Here is a 15,965-nt window from a genome sequence, read left to right as displayed (position 1 = left end):
CTCGTCAGGCAGCTCCACTGTTTATCTGATCCTTGGACTGGAGACCTGGGGAATCTTGGTTACCATCTTGAACAAAACCTTTTTTGACCCAGCAGATGTTCTGACGTCTTGGGTTTTTCGCCCTGTTTTTGAAGCACAGTTTCTGGAATGAGTTGTTCACATCTGCACTCTCTGTTTCCTGACAGCTTAACTCACCTGCTCTCAAGCTCCTGCCCACCACTTGCCTAAAATTATATGGATACCTGTGACCTCAAGTCACACTGGCCTTTCTTCTGCCATCTCTTCTTCTTTCTGGTGATCTCCTCCATCAGTACCCGTTTCCTCTGCACAAAACTGCTCTTTCTGCCTTCTCTTGGCTTCTGAAATACTGTCTTGTCTTGGTTATTTTCATACCTCTCTCACTGCCACTGCTCTACCTCCTTTGAGGTTGCTTCCTTTACCTGCAATCCCTTAAAAATGGATATTCAAGATTCTCTCTGATTCTGTTATCTTTCTCTCCACAGAGAGAGGAGATTATAAACAACTGTAGACATCATATGGGCGAGGCCCCTTGTCTGTCTTGTTTGCCATTATGCCCCCAGCACCTAGTATCATTTTGTGTGTTCTGTTTGAATAAGTAAATAAATAGGATCTAATTTGCTCTTAGGGCTTTAACCATTCTTTCTTTGGTGGGGTGACTTCTCAGCTTTGACTTTCATCTCAAAATCCAGTCATCACTTTCTTCACATTTCTACTTCCTAACATCATATGTAACTTCCAAGCTGAAATGATAAAATTGGAATCTCATTGTTCTCTCAGAAAAAGTCCACAATTCCACCTGCTGTTGAGTGCACTTAGATTGGTGATACCATAATTCTCTTGTAACTAAGTTGCTTTCAGCTCTTCCTTGTTCCCAAGTTTCTCATGTCTAATCAGTCCTTGAGTCATTTTACTTCCCTCCCTGCGTGTCTGAAGAACCCTTCCCTCTCACAGCAGCCGTCTTCATCCAGGATTGTTTTTAACCACGTGTCTAAAATACTAAACTGACCTTTTTCTGCCCTGATGTCCTTAATTCCAATCTTTGCCCTCTGTTTTGTGTCCAATGCCCAGATGCCAGATATTATTTTCAGAAACAATTGTTTTCTGTTTCCATATCTCTCTCCTTTCTTCCCCTCTCCCCGCTCTCCTCCCCTGGTATTAATTAAGCACCTACTATGTGCCAGGTACTATGCTTGGCTCTGGGGACATAGCAGTGACTATGAAGAATATGGTCCCTGCCCTCATGGAGATCAAAGGAGCTAGACAATAGTCACATCAGCCGAGACAAATTATTACAACTTGTGGTTAGGTGTCAGTTTGGATTTTATTGTAAGCGCAATGAGAATAAATAGGTTGAGACAAGATCTGGTTTGCGTTTTTAAAAGATCACTCCAGTTTCTCTGTGAAGCATAGTTTGGGAGGAGGCAAGAGTATGAGATGCAAAGGTGATGGCAGCAGTCTCAGCGAGCGGCTGCTTGCTTGGACTAAGATGGCAGTGGTGTTAAAGAGAAGTGAATTGACTGCAGTGATGTTTGGTTGTGAACAAATAGGACTTGCCAATAATATTTTAGATGCAAGGCTAAAAATTGATTATTGGGTTTCTGACTCGAGTGGTTGGTAGAGGTGCTATTTATTCGAAGGAAGAGTAGGGATTTTCGCACTGATTCTTTCCTTGTTTAAGGAGTTCCTTCTCCATGCTACATTTGAGATGCTGAGACTTCCAAGCATAAAGTAGGCCACTGACTTTATAAGTCTGGGGGTTTAGATGCCAGCCCTGTGCTACTGGTCTCATTTGGGAATTGTCAGAGAGACAACAGTAAAACACTAGTAATAACAAGGATAGAGCTGACTGTGTTCTAAGTGCTTTCCATTGAATCCTCCAGTAATCTTGTGAGACTGATGCTAATGTCATCCCCATGGTACGGGCAAGACGCCTGAGACACAGTGTGAAATCACTTGCCAGAGATGGCTCAGATTACCATTTGTTGAAATTAGAACTAAAGGAAAACTATGGAATTGTACATTATCATTTGGGACAGGAAAACACAGAGGGGCTAAGAGGCAAAACTGGGTTCATTGCTTCATCACTTTGTTTCCTACATCTGAAGTCTTAGTTCGCTTCCATTGGAGCAAAGTATAAAAATGGCAACTCCTTAATAAGATTGTCAAAGCTTAGTGTAACATGTGCCCAACCAGTGTTGTCTATAACTATTCCGTGAGTGGTGATCCACTCTGCTCTATTTGTCCTCTGCTCTGTCTTGGGCATGCTGTCCACATTTTTAACTGAAGGCCTCTCCAGGCTTCAAGGGCCTTCTATAGCCATGAAGCCTTCCATGATATGTCCAGTGCCAGCCAGTGCTTCCTGTGCGCTTGGGAAACAAACAGGTAGCAGTAGGCTTCTGTGTTGTTTTCTTTGCCTTTCTGCTCATCGGTGTTTTGTTTTTATAAGAATCTTCTCAGTAAAATGATGGAAGTTTTCTTGTTTTGTTTTATCTTGTTGAGGAATCAGAGATGACTTGGGAAACCAAATGCTTCGGTTATCGGAGATCAGCAATTTGGAAGCTTATTTTGCTATGAACTGCCTTTCTGGTTAGTCAGGGGTGAGGTGACGGCTATGATACGTGGAAGAGCCCACGTGCCCTGGGCTTTCGACTGGGCATTGCTGTGTGGAGTGGCAAAGCAGGAGAGGAGGTCAAAGAAGCACAGCAGTGACAACTGGCCTCAGGCGCTTATACACCAGCCAGGGTGACTGGCGTGGGAGTGACAGAAAGCAGTCAGGTCGTGGGGCCCTCCATGGCCCAGCTGGGCAGCCGCAGCCCTGGAGCAGAGTTGGGCCTTCAGATGGGTTTATAATGCCCAGTGCTTTAAAAGAAACTGGAGTCATTTGCCAACATCCATAACTCAGGAAATTTCACACCTCCCAGTTTCTCTCTGGAAAACCCAAGAGAGATGGGCTGCAGTGGCTCCGGGGCAGAGCAGCCACTGCCTGTGTGCAGGCCCCTGGTCCTCCACGGCCCTCTCTCCCCACTGCGCTGCACTTGACCCACACCCCTCCCTTGTGCTATTTGCAGGTGTTCATGGCCTCCCCCTGCAGTGCAGTCTGGGTGCCATATAATTAGGACAAGAACTGTTACAGGATTTCAGAAAGACCAGAGCTTCTGGAGAACATAACATGGCAGGAAGAACGTACTCTGGCTTTAGAGGCGGGCAGACCGACCTTCAAGCTCTAGCCCTGCAACCTGCCGGCCCGTGCCTTAAACAAGTGCTTACCCTCCTGTTCCCTTTGCCTACAGTGCAGTGGCTAATGCTGCCTCCCTGCCCTCCCTAATGGGGTTGTGCTGAGGGTCAGCAGTAATGTATAATACCTACCATGCCTGGCACCAGGCATATGTCAGGGTGGAGCTTGTGTAAAATGTCTAGCAGGAAGCCTTGAAAGTACCTGGAAATTGTTAAAGAAAGAAACATGAAAAGTAATCCAACAAAAAACAAAGATAGATTAAAGAGTTAAATCTAGAAAATATGAACTCTGTGTGTGTGTGTGTGTGTGACTAAGAGGAAATGCACTTGTATATTTAACTTTCATCAGGATGGGAAAAGACCTTCTAAGCACAAAAACCATGAAAGAGAGCCAAAAAAAAGATCAGCAAAGTGGACTCTAAAACTTTTGAGCTATTCTATGTTAAATATCATAAACACAGTTATAAGGCAAATATCAAGTAAGAAAAGTATTTGTAAAAAGTGTGACAGACAAAAAATATCTTACTGTGTGTGGTTACAGACCAGCACAAAAACAACATGCGCACGGAACAATGGACAGGGGATCTGAAGAGAGAGGGCACAAAAGGAGGAATACAAGTGGCAACATGAGGAGGCCTCACAAAACTGTGGAGCTGGGCCATCAGTCAGACTCTGAATGTGAATGACTTGTCATTTCTCCCCTCACCATTATCACTTGATAATGTTCAGCTAAAAGATGGACACTGTTAGAGTTTCCTCACGAGTTATATGTCGCTGGCACCTTTTCAGGAAAGCAGTTTGGTAGTAGAAATCAAATGTCTTGCAGTTCATACCCTGGGGTCCAGTAATTCAGTTTTTAAGCATATATCCTAGAAATGCATTAGTAATGTTTTGCATCACGTCTATTTGAGGTAGCCTTTTCTCTAAAATGTAGTGAATCTGGTATATCGAATCTCAGCCTACAGCCGGGTGCCCCCCCACTGCTGTATCCGTAGCACTAGCACACTGACACACTCAGGTGGTCTGGAGGTGTTTGTGAGTTTAAAGAAGGAGGGATACGCTCACATGGACGGGTATTTTACAGTGGGACCCCGTATCTGTGTCTTCACTTCCTCTGGTTTCAGCCATCTATGGTCAACCACAGGCTGAACATAATGAATGGAAAATTCCAAAAATAAACCATTCGTGGTTTAAAATCACTTTTATTACAGTATATTGTTAAAATTGTTCTGTTTATTATTAATTATTCTTGCTCATCTCTTACTGTGCATAATGTCTGAATTAAAGTTTCTCACAGGCGTATGTGTATACAAAAATGATAGTAGATAGAGGATTCAGGATTATCTGTCTACTGGCATCTGAGATCTATTCCACTGGATAATGGAGGGCCCACCGTGTAACCATATTTCTGAAATATATACAACATTTCTGAAGTGTTGTGTCTTTAAGGATGTAGACAGATGCTTACGAAATGATGTTAGCATGTAGAGTTCATGATTGTATATATAAAATGTATGTGTGTTGGGGGGGTAATGTGGGAACTCTGGGCGGTAGGGTTAAAGGTGACCTCCTATTTTCTTGGCACTTCTCCTCCATCGTCCAGCACAGATTTATTGATCTGTGTGAAAGGCCCTGACTGTGTTCCTCAAGGGCAGAACCACATAGGCCTCCCCTCCTGGAGCTGACGAGCGGCTAGGAAGACAGACGTTGAAGGAGGAATTACAAGGGCAGCGGCGTTTACTCTCATGAACTTAGACATTCAGATGAACTGGCTATGGTTGGAGACAGTGAGAATGTTGAGCTGTCTTAATATAAAAACATGTTTTTTGCTTTTCCCCTCTACTTGTAAGGTTTCAGATATATGGAAGATCAAGGACATGCACGAGAAAATCCACCCTGCAGATTGCTTGTGACCCTCAAAGCTTCTTTTAACTGGGATCCAGGATGGAAAATTTTATCTCCAGCAGTGGTTTATCTGAGAGTGTGTTTTGTTTTGAAGAAAGTCCTGAGTAAATCAAAAGGATTCCAGACACGTGTTTTGCTAACTTAACCATGTGTAACGGCTGTGAGCTGCTCCTCTAAACAGTCTGACCCCTGCTCCTGCTGTTGCTTACCTATTTATCAATCTGGGCACTTAGGCCCAGCCACGTGCGCTGCTCTGGCCTTTTATCTGCTTCCTGGTGGAACAAGTCTCCATGCACCGTGGTTAAGTTCAGTGTTGGCACCATGGTCTGTTGCCACTCTGGCTTCAAGTGAAGGATGTGTGTGTGAGCTCTGTGTTGCCTTGGCAGGACTCCTTGCCCTCTTTCCTGCCTGTCTCCGTCTGCAAACTAGGAATGCATGTCCTAAGCCAAGGCTGCAGGCAGCAAAGTAATAACATCACTCCTCCCAGTGGGTACCGTGTGTGTGTGTAGGAGAGAGAGAGAGACTCCCTCATGGATTGATTCATGGGGCTGCCTCCACTTGGAGGCTAACCTCTTCTGCTGTGGCTAATGGGTATGTTGTGCGTCATGAATGCAAAGCCAATCTGAGGCTTTCTCTCATTTGAAAAGTTAATTCAAATTTTAGGACATTCAGGGACATGTCTGTCTGTCAAGCATCACTTTCCTTCATTGCTGATATGCTTCTCTTACATTTGGAGTTCCCTTTCACTTGTAGGTGTGTTCCTGCCTCATGTCCCAGGCAGAATTAGAATATCCACTTCTTCTCTTAGCACCCCCTCATGTGGCCAGGTGGAATTAGAGTGCTTACTTAGCACTGCCCCCCCCCCATCGTGTTTTCATTGTCTTAAGAGATCTTTGCCTCACAGTTGTCCTGTTTTGTGGCTAAGTGTCTTTCCTCTCTGCTTCATTTCACTGTCCTGTCCTAATGTCTGTACTTGATTTATAGATTAAGCCCATGTTGCACTCCTGCTTATGTCTAAGGTAGCGGAGATTCTGCTTCTGGCTCTGTTGAGCCTTGCTCTGGGAATTGACTCTGCAGCCTATCTCATGAGCAGAGCACTCCCTTCTGCTCTCTCTTCTCCAGCAGGACACGCCTTTCCACCGTCTGGCATATTTTCTCTAAAAACAACCTTTTGCTTTCCGAGATGACCACCGAAGGGCAGGGTCACCTTCCCCCTGCCGTCTGGTTGGCTGAGTGGTCAGAGGTAAATATTTTGATGCTTACGTCTTATTGGAACAGAAAAGGTGGCAGACATAGCTAAAACCAATCGCTGAATCCAAGTTATTTCAAACTTCTGCCTGTAAAAATTATGACTGTTCTTGACAAAGTCATTGCCAAGGATTGGGGCCTGGAATTTAGACTGTTTATGCAAGTTCATCATTGTTTTGATTTTTGATTTTCCTAGGGGAAATCATTATAAACAGTTAAGTTCTCAGAATCACCCCTACAATAATAAATATAAACACAGCATCGCACTGAAATCAATCCTGCAGTAACCCAAATGTAACCCCTTGCATCGGAAATGAGGCCGATGAATGGAGTGGCCCATCAGTTCTGCCCAGATGGGGGTGGAGAAATCAGGAAGCCTCTCTGCTGCTGCGAGCCAGGGACTTGCTAATGCACGCCCTTGTCAGCTGGGAGGAGGGGCAGCACCACCTGTGGATTGCTGTGGAGGCTGCGCTGGGAAGACTCATGGCAGTATGGGACATACACTGATGAATGGGAAAATGTAAATACAAGGCATTTTTATCCAAAATATTCAAGAGTTGTAATGCATTCTCCAAGGCTTAAACAGCCAGGCTCAAAGCAGAGCTCCCTTCTTGGAGACAATCATGCTGTTGTCTGTTGTGAAGAGACAGGAAGATTTCTCCAGAAGACCAAGGCAACCTTGGGAAGGGTGTGACTAGTTATTTAACAGCAATCAGTGAATTAGTGTAAGTTATGAAAACGTGAAACAGAACTCGTATCAAGTCTTCTAAGGCCATGTTTTCCAGTGGGGCATTTAGCCCACAGTGAAGATACCCTGTCCCACATTGTAGCACTTGGTTCCAAATCCTGGCTCCAGCTCCTAACTCCAGCTTCTTGCTAATGCAGAAATAGTGATGGCTCAACTGGTTGGTTCTTGCTACCCACATGAGAATCCTACATGGCTCTGGCTTTGGTCTCCCTCTGCCTGAAGTGGGCATTCTGGTCGTGAACCCGTAGATGGGAGCTCTCTCTCATCCTCTCTCTTCCTACCTCTCAAATAAATAAATAACATTTAAAAGGCCATGTTTCCCACTTTGACTATGTTGAAACATTCAGCATAGCATAAGGCAGGTGTAGAGAATTCTTGTATAAATGACTTTTAATTCCTTCATAGAGCTTTTCTGCACCTTGGATGGTGATACTAATGGCAATAGCTGGCACTTACCCTGCAGTTACTCCATGCCAGTCTCTGAGTGATTGACAGCATCTGTGTGTGGCAGATCCTGTCAGCATCCCCACTTCACAAATGAGTTCATCAGGATGCAGAGAAGTGAAGTAACTTGTCCAAGGCCAAACAGCTGCGAAGGACAGCCAGTCTGTGATGCTCACGGTGTGGCTGAGGGGGAAAGGGGTCCATGTCTTTGCTGGCTGGCAGCTTGTGTTGTATCCTGATCACACACGCCGAGTGCAGTGAGTGCTGTTTTCTAGGAAGAGAACGGAGACTACACCTACGTGGAGAGGGTGAAGATACCTCTGGACCACGGGACCTTGTTGATCATGGAGGGAGCGACACAAGCTGACTGGCAGGTGAGGACGGCGAGTGATGTGTATGCCTGCCTGGGCTGGTAGGGGGCACCCTGACTGCTGAGGAGCCCTGGTTTCTGAGCAGACCAGTGCTGCAAAGCCAGTTGCTTTGGTAATGAGAAAGAGGCGGTACAGGGCCATCCGGTCCGAGGAGGTTGGATCCTGGGGAAATCCACCAGGCAGCAGCTGTGTGTGCAACAGAACTGTCTGTGATTCTGGAAGTACTCTATCTATGCTGCCCAACGTAGCCACCACCAACCACGTGTGCCTGCTGGCCGCCGTGTATGTGACTAGTACATTCAAAACCCAGATTTTTATTTCACATGACTTCTACTGCATTGGACCATTGGCTGTCCTATTAGACTGCACGGCTCCACAGCTCGGCCAGGCCATGCTTAGGCTGGAGCCTCAGACGTGCACATCCCCTCATGCCTCTCTCCGGTCTCATCCATCCGTGTTTTCCTTATGAGATCCGGGGCAATGGCAGGCATCCGTGAGGAGGAGCAGCAGTGGAAGAGAAGAAACTGTCTCGCCTCCAGGGCGCTGGCCTGGCACGGCGGGGTCAGCGTGGAGAGTGATTTCCAGAGGAGGAGGCCTTTCTCCTGAGGACTTTTGCATGTTTACCCCTTGCTCGCTGAAGGGAGGAGAAAAGAGGGAAATCTGTGTCTCATAAATAAGTTTGAAATCATTCTGAACTTGCTATGTGTGTGTACTATGTCGGAGAGTAACCAGTATTTCCATTTAGCATCGAGTGCCCAAAGAATACCACTCGAGAGAGCCGAGAGTGAACCTGACCTTTCGGACCGTTTACCCGGAACCGAGAGGGGCCGCCCGCTGATGGGAGGTCTGAGAGAAGCTGCACGGAGACTGGGCCCACCCTGCCACGCAGAGGAAGTATCCAGAGGCCGGTCTGGCTGACCTCGGGGGCGGCCGTGAGGCCCATGATGGGGGATCTGCTCCCAGCTCAGCCCTCTCCACGGCCGTCCAGCAGCGCGTGGTGGGAATGTGTGTGCTGCGGGAACGCTTACTCCCAACTCTGTCACAAAACCCCATGTTATCTTTAGGCAGATTAAAAACGGCTGTGTGTGGCTGCGCTCACGGATGATTTTGTCCATAAGCGAGATTCCTCCCACCCTCCCTGCTTGCATTTGGGGAAATATGAATGGACTTGTGCCTCCGTGGAAAGTCTGCACGTGTGTGTTCCTCGTGATGCTGGCGAGGTGGAGACAGAACTGTGCCTGCCTCAGTGGCTCCAGAGCCTTCTGTGGGCAGACAGCTGCTGACACCCAGAGGTGGCCTTGCAGGCTTGGCTCAGGCCTGCCCCGACACCCTAACACATTGACACACTGCCGCAGCGGAAAGGGGACACGCTATTGAGCCAAGTCTTCTCGCCTGTCCACCTGCCTGGGACACAGATCAGAGGCCTCGGGTAGAGGATGAAAGCAGTGTGAGCACCTGGACGGCTCGTGACACCCGAGCAAACTGTCCCCTCCTAGGGAGGGATGACCAAGGAGGTCATGCAAAGTGGCGGGCCAAGGCCGAGGCTGAGGCTGGAGAGCTGCGAACGCCCTCTTAGTGACAGCTGTTCCACGTAGATTAGTTTCCCCCAGAGAATCAATGGGGTCACTGAACCCACGCCAGACAGAAGCGAGAGCAGGCCTCCAGGGAACAGACTCCATTACCCAGTGGTCGTGTTCACCTTGGGTTCCAGGAGCCCGTGATTAAGGCTGTCTTCTGACTCAGTGTTCGCTTACACACACGTTACCAAGGTTCAAGGGTGAGTATGTGATGTCACCAAGGTTCCCAAAACAGAGCACAGTGGCTGCCCCCTCTTGCATCAGAAAAACACGTGTCTTCTTGACCCCGTGACTCAGGAACAGTGTGCCAGATGAATTCCAAACCAGGATACAGGAAACCCGAAGAAAGAAAATGAATAGAAATGGAGGAAAGTAGGGCACACGAGCTAGAGTTTCTCTCTCTGCCTTTGGGGAAAACGTATAGTGTCGTCTTTCTTTTTATCCGTTTCCATTCCATGTTGTGAGATTGAAGATCCCCATGATCCTGATACAGTGCCAAAGGCTGGGCCAGCTCTTACCCAGATCTCGGGTGCAACACTGGGCCTGCCGGGCTCTGCTCCCTGAGAAGCAACACTGGGCCTGCCGGGCTCTGCTCCCTGAGAAGCTGCCTGGCTCCTTCCATTATAGTTCCTGTTTGGGGTGTGTGTGTGTGTTGTTAGATAACTCCTTTCTCTAAGAAATGCTAAAATCCTTTACAAAACGTGAGCAGCATGCAAAGCCTTCCTACTAAGGAGGGCCACGTCATTATACAATCAAAGCAAATCTCTGTTTAATTCCTCGTTGTTCCCCTAGTAAAGCAAACAAAACCTGGCGGGGGTGATACAGCCAGCGCCGGTTCTGGTTGGACACGTGACACTGGGAGATTCCTCTTCCATTCCTTACCAGTGAAAGAACTGGCAGATGGTGCCGAGTCCTGCAGCCTCCCTCCCTCCTAATGGAGGGTCATGATCTCCCCTTGCATCAGCTGTGCATTTGAGCGCCTCACTCCTCATCCCCGTGTCTGGCAAGGAAGTGAATTCCTGTTCCGCGGCAGACGGGTTGGACAACCCCTCGGGTTTCTCCATCAGACGGCAGCGTACTGTAGCTGTTGTTGCTTGCTCACACCATAGACACCATATGCCAGAACTGCCATTTTTTTTTTTTTCACCACTAAGATAATGTCCGCTCTGAAACGTCAGGGGGTGGTTGGCATGAAGTCGGAGGCTTTTGGAATGGACAGGAATTCTAGACTGTGGCAAAGGACAGCCATGCTCAGCCACTCTGCCCAACTGGTTCTTCCTCTCCTGGTGGTCAGGCTCACCTAGGAATGAAGGACAAGGACATTCTATTCACATTAGGTCTAAGGCAGGAAGCAAGTGCAACAGTTATAGCATGAAGAAAGGCAGGGTGAGTTTTTGTGTTTTTTTCAGCTGTCCTTTTTGTTTTGAGCTTCAGCCTAGTAGGCTGTGTCCTATGAGCTTTTATATTAGTCCTTGCCACCACCCTGCAGGAGACACTGTTCCCCTTGTAGAGACGAGACGGTGTCTCCAGGAGGTTAAGTAACTAAACAGGACTTGCAGTGAGAGCCAAGTTCAAACCACGGGCTCAGCCCCAAGCCCACGTGCTTTCCCCATGCCATGCTGAATTTAGGTGGAAGGAATACCCCACCAGGCCTCCTGGAAGCCTGAGCCTCAGGACTTGTCCCTGCAGAGCTGGCCACAGCGACCCACAGGCCACCTGTTTGTCCCCTGGCTTCCCTGTGTGTGAGGGCAGGCATCTGCCTGTCATCCCTCCTAATCAATGTTGACATCTCCTAATCAGAAACCATGTTGCTGACCAGACCAGCAGTTGGCCACTGAACTGAGAAAGCTCATTTTCTGGGGGGACAGAGCTGTTTTCCGGTGAGTTAGGCAAATTCTCAGCCAAACTCCTGGTGCATGCATCCAAGCAGGTACTTTGAGAGGTAGGCGAGTTTGTCCCTTATGGTTCCTCCTCTCCTTGTGATCTGTGAGTACTTTTGGGGACCCTGAATGATGCCCAAGTCAGTGGGAAGCTCCTTTGTAATAGCTACCAATGCCACTACTCTGGTCAACAGAAAGCCCAAAGGAAAAGTCAGGCTCCACACTAAAGACGCCTTGCCAACAGGTGGCTTGTCTTGAAGCACAGGTCGGAGCAGTGAAACACTCAACGTCAGATTGTATCCGCAGTACTGAAATGAGGATCTGGGGTAGGCACTGGTCAAATCCCTGCTAATGCTTTCTGGGAGGCAGAAGATGATGGCTCAAGTGTTTGGGCCTTTTGCCACCCGCATGGGGGACCTGGATGGCTTAGCTTCAGCCTGGCCCAGGTTTTTCTGTTGTGAGCGTTTGGAGAGTGATCCAGCAGATGGAAGGTCTAGGTCTCTGTCTTTCGCTCTTGCTCTCACTTGCCATTCAAGTAGATGAAAATAAACATAAAAAATCCAGGATCTGTTTTGCTCTCTTGTTGACTACACCACTAGCTCAATCACTAATTCAGTTTTGGTCACAGCTAATGCAGCTGTCATTTCCTTGTGGCACCCACTCCCCGCTGCCTCCGTGGTTGACCTGAGCCTGCGGGGTAGATAGGGCAGGTCTGTCTGCACCCATCAGTGACGGGCGCTGGCTCTTGAATTGTGTCACGGCAACCCCGAAAGAGTTAAGCAGGCCTTGCAAGGAGCAGAAGGCTCCAGTTGGAGGGTTTCAGAGAGAGTGTCCTGACACATGACGGCTTCCTGCCCTGCTGAGAATACTTCTTCCTTGAATTCTGGCAGCTTTTCCTTGGCTGCAGAATATCTAAGACCCACTTTGCCTTTTCTGGTCATAAACACTTGTAGTGTTGAATCTGAAGTCTTGATTACTTTTCTTAACAGTGCTTTTGAGAAAGCTGAATGTTTCCATAGCGATGCATTCTGTTTGTTTAAATCTTTCCTTATACACGATTCCACCCACACCCTCTCTTCAAAGGGACCTTGTTCACAACTGCCCGCTCCCTCTCTGCCCGCCAGGTTCTCTAGACGGACCTCCCCCAACCCCAGCATGAGACCCCTGGCCCCTGTCGGATTTGGGTTGCTGGAATCTGTTCTCGGACGTGATTTTTTTTTTTTTTTTTGGTGTGTCGGCGGTCAATAAGGAAATGACTTTGCTGTTTACTTATACGGGAGGAGAACGCAGACTGATGGTGCTTTTCCCGGCTGGTTTGGCACTGGTATGGCTTCTTGTTAGAAAAACCTACCCCAGCCTGTGGACAGAGCCCCGTACCTGCGGGGCTGTGGGTGTTAAAGCCCAGAGTGGGGATGGGGAGGGGCAGTGTCAGAAAACAGTGTTGTCATCCAGGTCAGTGCTGTTCAGAGGGCCATGGATGACATCGCTTGTTTTGATGATTTCCGTGCTGTCAGCCCCCGTCCGGGGAAGGCTGATGTCACACTCCCTCAGCACAGGGACAGTCCCTACTCCCCTGTGATCTCCAGAAGGGCTGACCGTCACTGCTCCAGCAGGGCCCTGGCCTCCCAACCCCCTGATCCTCATTCCTGGTGGCCGGTTCTGGTTTTTATGGAAAAGAAAGAGAAGGTGGGGGTGGGGGGAGCGTCTTACCCACAACGGGAGTTATACCCAGGGGCAGCCCTGTGGGATGGGGCGGGCTCTTTGTAAACACGATGGACCAGCATTTACGAGGTTCAGGGATCCGGTGGCCCATGGCACCTGCTGGTCACTGTGAGTTCCCCGGCTGGAGTCCGCGGGTGGTACCTGCCTGGGAGTTGCGGGCGGGAGGAAGCTATGGGTAGCGCAGGCAGGGTGAGTGCGGGAGCAAGAGTGCACAAGGCTCTGCTGGAGAAACTGGGGTGGATGTGGCAGGAGGCCCCTGCCCCAGGCACCCTGGGCGGGGTGGGGGTGGGGTAGTGCTCCACACTTACACAGGGACGGGGGTGGGTACCCAAGAAGTGAAGAGATGTAGGTACCCTTACTAAAGGATGTTTGTGGGATGGCTGGATGCAAAATGCTAGGAGGCTTCCCCAAAGCTCTGGCCCTGGGGATCCAGGCTGCTGGGCCCACCCAGGCACTACGCAGGAAAGTCTTAGAGAGCAGGGAACCCACAGAAGTGTCCCCTCTGGGTGCTCTGTCCAGGGATTAACGGCCCATTTCTTCCCAGTACCCTCTCCCTGACCTCAGCCTTTGTCCTGTCTCCTGGAGCAACAGGGAAAGGTAGGCAGTGGCCTGGAGGTAAAAACCAAAGAGGGGAGGTCTGAACCTGTGGATTCTCCCTGGATGCCTGCTCTCTGTGCTGTGCCCCAGGGGAGGTGGGCTAGGGACGTCTTCTGCTGCTGTGGCCCTTTGCCTCTGGGCACCCTGCAAAGGGTGAGGGTTAGAGTCTACTCTCCCCATTGAATAGATGAGAAAACTGAGGCGTTGCCACATTGTGCAGCATCTGAAGGGGCTGAGGCAGCAGTAGCACGGAGATGTACTATGTCAGGTGTCTAGGCCCGTGTTCTTTCCACCACTAAGAGTGACTTGGTACAAGAGAGAACACAGGGGCAGCAGCCCCAGAAAGTCACAGTGCCTCTGGGGCTGCCCTCCAAGGAGTAGTTCTGATGGCCTCAGAGTGTGCACCAGCCAGGTGGCTCAGTGTATGGCAGGGGTCCCTGCTTTAGCTTGGGGGAGGGGGGCAGCAGCATCCTGCTGAATACAGCACAAGCCCAGCCCTTCAGCAACTGAGGAGTGGAATTAGCAGGACAACCTCGGGCAGTCCTGACCCCGGGTCACCTTTGTGTTCCAGTCCCAGTCCTGCCTGCAAGGGTCCAACTGGGCAGCAGCAGCTTTGACCCGGCCTCCCTCCCCAGCCTGCTCTTCCGTCAGAGCTACTGCCTGAGCTCTTGCCGGAAGGGAGGGAGGAGAAGCCTCAGTGGGCCTCGGGCAGACCTAGCCTTACGTCCCAGCTCCACCCCTCCTAGCTGCGTCCCCTCGGAGCAGCCGGTCAGCCTCCAGGCCTTGTTTCCTCGGCTGTGAAATGGCACTGAAGCAGCCCCCAGGGGAAGAGGGGAGGGTCGCGAGGGCTATCTCATGCATGGAATGTGTCTGACATGAACATACTGGGTCACGCAATACTTTAAGTGCAACCTTCCCCTTGCCCTACTAACTCCAACCTTAACCTGTATGATGCGGGCTACCCATCTGTGGCCAGCGGATGGCCCAGTGGCCCTACCCTGGCCCTCGGCAAGCTCCCCTGGTGCCTCTGCAGGGGTTGGGGACACAGAGGCTTTTGGAAGGATGGCTGGAGTGACAATTGGGCCCCAGTTCACGTTTAGGCCCAGTTGCACTGAAGCCACTCCTCAGAAGTTATTTAGACAAAACCAAAGAGAGCTCCCAGATGCTGGAGTGGCCTTGGACGGATGTGTGGCTGTCTCACGGCAGCCCCACCACCTCTCCCAGGTTACTGGTCTCCTGATGCACCATCCCTGGCTGGATTCTGTCACCTTATCCCCTGGAGGTCAGTTCTGGGTGGCTTCCAGCACCCCAAGCAGCTCACCGGCTCAGTTAGCCCCACTAGCTTCATGGTTTCCTTGCTTCTGTCAACCCATTTCCACACTCTGCACAGAAAGCCTTGGCCTGGAAGATTAAACGAGATTGCTGGGCTGGAGTTCTGTTCGAGGCCAGGGCTTTTATGTCCAGAGATTGTGTGTCTGCTACAGCGGGGGATTATAAAAGGAAGACACAGTCCCTTCCATTATGGAACGAGGACAGTGTGACTTTCATTTTCATTGGGAAAATGAGTTTTTTCTCTTCACTACAAAAGGAGTATGTATTTGCAAGAAAAAAAATTTTTAGGATAAAAGCTCATTTGTAACTTCACAAACCATAGATGACAGCTTTTCAGATTTTTGTAATGTATTCTGTCTACACGTTTGTATCCTTTTAAAGTAACACCAGACAGACTTCCAGTCCTATAGCCTTTTCCTACTCACAGACATCCATGCCTGACATTAAGCACTGTTCTGCATCATCATTTGGAGTGGCTGTGTAGGGGAGGATGCAGTCATATTTGATCGAATCAGCTTCTTTACACCAGATATCGATTCTTGATGGTGGTGGCAGTGATTTTGCTATGAGTGACAGTGTGTGGATTTTGGAAACCATAAGAACAAGTGGTAGGAGGCAGGGTGGTGTCGCACCTGAGAGCTCACACTTTGGCTTCATTCAGACAACAATTCGAATAGTAGCTGGAACAGGTATCAGGTTTACAGAGTCTGGCGCTGTTGTTAAATGCTTTACATGTATCAGTGCCGGATCTGTTAATGCCCACAGCAGTCCATGCAGTAGACCCTACTTTTTTTTTTTTTTTGATAGGCAGAGTTAGACAGTGAGAGAGAGAGAAAGGTCTTCCTTCCGTTGGTTCACCCCCAAGTGGCTGCTATGGCTGGCGCGC

The 15,965-nt window shown here is 49.2% G+C and overlaps 1 protein-coding gene across 40 annotated transcripts in view; it reads left to right on the top strand.

The window, feature by feature from the left end:
* The window catches only part of ALKBH3 (alkB homolog 3, alpha-ketoglutarate dependent dioxygenase), a 114,379-nt gene that overhangs the window by 35,219 nt on the left and 63,195 nt on the right, over nt 1-15,965 (top strand). For 16 of the 40 annotated variants that reach the window (XM_089309372.1, XM_089309361.1, XM_089309324.1 and 13 more), the window contains 2 exons: nt 7,876-7,974; nt 8,717-9,059. The exons of 15 other annotated variants lie outside the window; for them this stretch is intronic. In XM_089309372.1, the coding sequence (XP_089165498.1) occupies nt 7,876-7,974; nt 8,717-8,809 (192 nt within the window). In that variant the 3' untranslated portion in view covers nt 8,810-9,059. Of the gene's footprint in view, nt 1-5,105; nt 6,404-7,875; nt 7,975-8,716; nt 9,060-15,965 lie in introns of those variants that run through there. 9 more of the 40 variants (XR_016217397.1, XR_016217389.1, XR_016217401.1 and 6 more) reach the window with 2 other exon arrangements.

The sequence above is a fragment of the Oryctolagus cuniculus genome, chromosome 1, assembly GCF_051225735.1.
Source record: "Oryctolagus cuniculus isolate XC-2025 breed Fujian yellow rabbit chromosome 1, ASM5122573v1, whole genome shotgun sequence".
Taxonomy (NCBI): Eukaryota; Metazoa; Chordata; class Mammalia; order Lagomorpha; family Leporidae; genus Oryctolagus; species Oryctolagus cuniculus.
Note: the sequence above shows the minus strand (reverse complement) of the source record. Positions and strands in the feature narration are given on the sequence as shown.